The following is a 6509-nucleotide window of genomic DNA, read 5'->3' on the forward strand; positions in this document are numbered from 1 at the left end:
TTTTTGAAAAAAAAAATTGTATATTGTTCCTTGAACTTGAAAGACCTTAATATTATCAGAAATCTTTTATATATAATTGTTCCTTCTTAAAACCTTTTTTAAAAAGTGTAATAAAAAATAATGTATAAATTTTTAAACTGAGCAATTGACGACGAAACAAAAAAAGTGTTGTCAATTCTCAAAAGTTTTAAAATTATTATCAGAAATATTAAAGAGCTGTTGAATACAAAAAAAAAAATATATATTAATTTAATTACTAATTTATTTTATACACATAGACATACATATATAAAATAGTCTTTTATTTTTTAAAGAATCAATTTGAGAAAAATAACAACAAGTCAAAAAATAAAAACAATTCTAAAACTAAATCGACAAACAAACGGTTTAGAAGAAAGCTAATTATTTATTCGCTGATAATAAGTTGTTTTTATTTTAAAGTGATTAATATAAATTGTTGATGAAAGAAAATGTTATAAATGAAACAGAAATTTGTCAATCGAAAACATTTCATTCTAAACTGTCGTGTTGTGAAGAGTAAGTTAGATGCAAAAAAAAAACAATTTTATGAATATTTTGTTTAATAAAAAAAAGAATTGTTTTAGTTTTCAAAGTTAAGTCAGAAATTGTGGTGTTAAATTTAAAAAATATTTCTAAAGGACTTAAAATTATTAAAAAAAATAAATGTGTGTGTATGTGCTTTTTAATAATGGAATAGTTTTTTAATAATTTAATATTGTGATTTAAGCAATACAAAGTGATCACAAATTATAATAAAATTTTTCCTTAAAAAATTTTTTTTTGCACTAAAGCCAATTTTAAAAGAAATCCATAACGTTTTATGGAACAAAGTTTTAAAGTATTCAAATATTTCTTAACAAAATCTAGTTGTTATCTTTATAAGATTTTAATTTAAATCACAGGTCACTGTAATATAGAGATAGTGAGCCATTAAAAGTGTTCGGAAATGAAATATAATTGTATAACTAATTTTAAAATTGATTTAATTTGACAAACCGTAATTAGATTATTAATTTTTTTGTCTAGACATATTGTGGCATGTGTGGCTTTGAAATATTTAAATATTGTTTTTATTACATTCATTATATTTAAAAAAAATGTCCGCTAATTTTTAAAGTAACACAATTTCAGAATAGTTTTCCAAATTTTATATATTCATGTAAATCTTCATGTAAATCTAATCTACAGTTCATAGTAGGGTTCTATAAATCGACTTTCGAATAATCGAACAATCGACTTTTTGTCGAAAAAAGTCGAAAAGACGAAGTCGATTATTTTGTTCCAAAAAAGTCGATAACTCGATTATCGTCTATGAAAAAAGTCGACTTTGTAAATAAAAGTCGAAAAAAGTCGGAAAGTCAAAAAAAGTCGGAAAGAATCGAAAAAAGTCAAAAAGTCGGAAAAAGTGGGAAAGTCGGAAAAAGTCGAAAGAAGTCGAAAAATTCGGAAAAAGTCGAAAATAGTCGAAAAAAGTCGAAAAGTCGGAAAAAGTCGAAAATATAAAGAAGTCGAAAAAACTCAAAAAATTGCAACAAATAGAAAAAATATAAATAAAATTTTTTATTAATAATAATAAATAATAATAATACCACTTCTGGCAACTTTATAAATTTTTAACTCTGGTCGGAAAAAGTCGAAAATAGTAGAAAAAAGTCGGAAAGTCGAAAATAGTCGAAAAAAGTCAAAAGTCGAAAATAGTCGAAAAGTCGGAAAAAGTCGAAAAGTCGACTATTTATAAAATATTAAATGAAAAAAAGTCGAAAAATCGACTTTTAACTAAATGCAAAAAGTTGAAAGTCGACTTTCCATAAAATGCAAAAAGTCGAAATGTCGACTTTTCATAAAATGCAAAAAGTCGACTTTTCGTTTCAACTATAGAACCCTAGTTCAAAGTATTTAGTAAAATTTATGCAATTCTCTGCCGTCAAATCTATTTATCGTCAGTAAATGATTTAAAAATATCAATAACGTTCGAAATTTATTATCTATTAAATAACAAAATTCTTGGTTTTACCTATGCTGTTGTATTAAAAAATCTCCTTAATGCTCATAAATAATATAAGTGTAAAATGATAATTTAAATGATAACAAAATATTTCATTACAAATCGAAAAGACATCCTTATTTCGCAATAGTTATTATCCTAATAAAGAATTGCTTAAACCACTGTTTGTTTTTATTATGAACACACTAAGTTTATCTGGCAGCCTTTTATTTAAACAAGATAAAGCCTATACATATGGTAACCTTTGTACCACAATAAACGAAGATAATAAGAAAGCAAAACTGTCAGAAAAACAAACAGCTGATTTCCACATTGTTTTTGGAGTAGTTAGTGCTCGTCGTCACAAAACAAATTACAAAAATTGCAACAGCACATGGAAAGCAGAAGCCAAGTTCTTTGAGGGAAATCTTTTCAAATAAAAATTTTAGCCAAAGTTTAGCAAATATTAGTGAAAATTAAAAGTACAAAAATTATTCAACAGGTAAATTTTAAAATAAACTAAAAAAAAATTATAGAAAAAATTCAGGGAAATTGGGAAAAATAAAAAATTATAATGTAAGCTTTAGAATAGAAGCGGTAATAGCAAATAAGAAAAGAAAATCAAAATGAGCGGAGACGGCGCGTTGGGCCACCACATGAAAGAAGAACCGAGTATAAATTGAAAACAATGTGAACAACTTACGCTCTTTTACGATTTAAACCTCGAGGTGTGAGGACGTCAACGTCTAGTTAGAGTGTTGTGCCAGCCGATCGACCAACCAACCAACCGTTTTTATTAAAGAACAACTAATAAAATTTTATATACATATAACAAATCATAAAACTTAATTTAACATTTTACTTGTGGCCGCAGCGGATAAAACTACGTTTTCTTAAAAATAATTGCAAACCCAGAAATGTTAGTGTTTTTGCTTGTATTTTTTACAAATTTTAAATATTTTTAAAACAATTTTTTCCCTAAAGTGTTAGTGCAAATAATTTGTTAAAGAAAAACCAGAAAAATTCTTCATTTAACCAAAAAACGTTACATAAAATGTTCTATTGAAAAAGAAATAAAATAAAACTTATTGTGTAAAAGAAAAAGTTGTCTGAAAAAAAGTGTGAAAAATACCGAAAAAAACTAAAATAAAACAACAACAATTTGTGTATTTAACGCATGTTTGAGAAAAATCAATTCTTTTTTTGTATTATTCTTTTGTTTTCTTTTTATTTTTGTTGCTTATTTCATCATAATGTGTGTAATATCTTATTGCTTTTATTTTTTTTTAACGAAATGTTGGAATTTTTTATTTAACAACAATATACCTTCCATTTCATTTCTTTAGCCATTCGCTCTACACATCAACCGAACACAAATCTTCTAGCAAAACTACAACAAGAACAACAGCAACGATTTCAAATTCAACAAGGAATTAGAAGCAGCAAAAGAACAAACAAACAAAAGAAATTACTTTTTAGAACCGGAATTTATTAATAAAAAAACTTTAACAAAATGCCACAAACACTTACCAATGGACACTCAAACGGTTGCAACGGCAACGGCACTCAATATGACATGGAAGATGGACAATCATTCCTATTCACTTCCGAATCTGTAGGTGAAGGACATCCCGGTAAGTTGATTGTTTTAATTATGTTAGATCTTTATAAAAAAGGAGAAATTGCTAGATTTTTATAAATTAAATAATGATAATAAAACATAGTATTTAGTTAGATTTTTTGAAAAATTTTTGAAATTTGTAAGGGTTAACCTCTTTTTTTATAAACAGCATTTTATTTTATTAAAAAAATTTCAAAATATGTTTTATAAACCATTTTTAAAATAAAATTTTGTTTATGAATAGGGGGGTAAATTTTAAAGGTCTTATTCATAAACATTTAAAAAAGGTTTTTTATGAAAATCTGTTTTAATAAAAGCTTTGAAAATGTTAATGAATAAAACCCTTAATAACTATTTGTTGTGTTTTAGTTTGTTTGTTTCTAGAACTTTGTTTTTTTACTAAATAATTTTTTAGTATTATATATATTTTTGAATTCTTTGGCCTTTTTTAAACTTTTTTAATTTTTTTTCATAAAATATTAAAAAAAATTAAAATGAAACTTTTTTTGAAAATTTACAAAAGAAATTTTCAAACAATTTTCAATCTAAAGGATTTAGTTTAGAGGAATTTGAAGTTTTCAAAATTATTTTTAAAAGGTTCGATTTACAAAACATAGATTGTTCTTATGATTAATCCCAGATTGCTTCTCCATACATAATATGGACTATGTTGACCTTATAGTTAGACAAATGTTTTGAGTTATTTCATGAATTTAGTTTATTTCAAATAATTATTTTTCAAGTAGTCAGGCCTCAATTTCGTCAGCAATACAGGGGGCTTAGGTTCTGCAGACGAGTATAGCTTTACATGGATCTAATTAGGTCCCTTTGTAAAGTCTGGAAAGGAAATAAAGAGACAAGGCAGCGATAGAGACAGCAATGATAGTATTAAGGAGAGAAGAATAAAGTGAATAGATCAAGATGCCATCGAAAGCTTGTACAGAAGTGTAAAACATAGTGTGTGTTTAATTACACACCTATTTCGACAATTTTAAAAATTTAAGAATACGTTCTCATTTTGACAACTCTTACAGAAATCATTGTATGGAAGACTAATGCGACTTGCATGGTTTCCGAACTTAGAATGTCCAGTAAGAACTGATAATAGAGTACTCAGATGAGTTCTGCTAAGAACTAATATGTAGGATGTTTTATGAGGATCCATAGCAATCGAGCAAATATATTCTCGAGACCACCGATCTTGAGCTGAACAAAAACAAATGTTGTGTATTTGTTTCTTAATGGCCGGGGAATGCCGCAGAATTGATCTATTTTATTCAAAAGAAAAAGCTTTTGTATTTTTTCTTTCGAATCGAGTTACTATGTAACTTCCCAGTTTTCCTGACAGATGTTATATCCAAGGCTTCTAATAAGCATTATCCTGGAATGTCTCGCTATTTCATTCGGAGATGCCCGGCATTGTTCGGCTTTGCTTCCCGTATATATGCCTTAAAATGTGATAATACTTCAGTTATGAAATATATTTAATATGAATGTTCAGTACTATAGCCTTAGGCTTCCAAACATAAACCCTGTGTCGTCGTCAGTGGTCGCCTCAGTACAAAATGGCGTCTACGTTTGACTCCTCACTTTACTTGTTGTATCTCAAATTATTTATTTAAACATCATATTTCTTACCTCTTATTATGTACAGACATATGTATGTACAAGTTTGTTTGTTATATTACACATGTCTGGCTATTTCAATGTTCGTTTATTTTTTTTTTTTTTTTTTGGTTGATTTTCTGTTTATTTTTGTTTGTTCTGTTTTCAAATTCCTTTAGTGCAAAAAATAATTATTGAGGAAAATAGGAGTAAAAGACAAAAAAAATAAAATAAAAGGAAAACCTGTGCGCGCGCCTCTTTAAACCTCAATAGAAGTTATGTTGTGAGGGGTCTCTTGTGTTCCGGAAAAACATATGTTTATACTTTTTATTCACTCGTTATTTATTACTCTCAATACGTTTGTGTATATATTTTTTTCACATTAGAATTTTAATACGTATAGAAAAATGTACATGTTTTAAATTGATATTAATTTCTGTTAAGGTGACCAGCTGTAATAACAAAAGGATTATGTTTATTTTAAATTTAATTAAAAAGGTTACTTAAACAATTTCAAATAAGGAAATGTTAGTATTTACCAATTGTCTAGGCTAGGTTTGTACTATTTGACAAGGAAAATAACAAACTTAACTAAAAATGTTAAAAATATTAAATTTGGTTTTTTAAGTTTTAATAAATAAAAGTATATTTAAATAGCTTAAATATTAATATAAACAAAATAATTATCCCTAAAATAATTAGTTTATTTAAAAATTTAAAATTCCTTTATTTAGTCGTTTGCTATGGTCACCTTAATGTATCTTATTCATGCGCACACCATGTGCTTTTTTAAATTTGTTATATTTTTTTACTCTCTGTTTTTGATTTGTTTCTTTTTCTATATATTGAGATACACGTAATAGAAATATTTACTCATTTTATAAAAAAAAACAAAAACCTCTCCCGCACAGCTCTGTGAGGAACTCTGTAGAAGAAATACAAAATCTTTAAAATAGCTTTACTCTAGTCTTTTGGCTAATATAGGTAGAGGCATTTAGCGGCTGCTATAATATGCAATTCGTTTATGTTTTTTACTTTGAATTCGTTGCAATTTCTATATATTTCTATTCCAATTAGATTCTATTAGTTTTAACAAAATAACTAGTAATTCTCTATGATGGCGCTTAATAATAAATAGAGAATTATTTGAACAAAACAAACAATTAGAGAAAAATGCCTAATTATATATTTTTGTTTAATTTCAACTCATAAATGTTTAAATCATTAGGTAAATATTTTTCTAACAACTAGTGCATGTATTTATTTATTTATAACTAA

General features: G+C 26.2%; 1 protein-coding gene across 4 annotated transcripts in view; it reads left to right on the forward strand.

The window, feature by feature from the left end:
- The first annotated feature begins 506 nt into the window (after positions 1–506).
- LOC111675201 (S-adenosylmethionine synthase) overlaps positions 507–6509 on the forward strand; it is a 19295-nt gene continuing 13292 nt past the window's right edge. The window contains exons 1-2 of one of the 4 annotated variants that reach the window (XM_023435926.2): positions 507–537; positions 3352–3639. In XM_023435926.2, coding sequence (XP_023291694.1) covers positions 3519–3639 — 121 coding nt within the window. In that variant the 5' untranslated portion in view covers positions 507–537; positions 3352–3518. Of the gene's footprint in view, positions 538–2356; positions 2508–2702; positions 2925–3351; positions 3640–6509 lie in introns of those variants that run through there. The other 3 variants (XM_023435923.2, XM_023435925.2, XM_023435922.2) reach the window with 3 other exon arrangements.

The sequence above is a fragment of the Lucilia cuprina genome, chromosome 2, assembly GCF_022045245.1.
Source record: "Lucilia cuprina isolate Lc7/37 chromosome 2, ASM2204524v1, whole genome shotgun sequence".
Classification (NCBI taxonomy): Eukaryota; Metazoa; Arthropoda; class Insecta; order Diptera; family Calliphoridae; genus Lucilia; species Lucilia cuprina.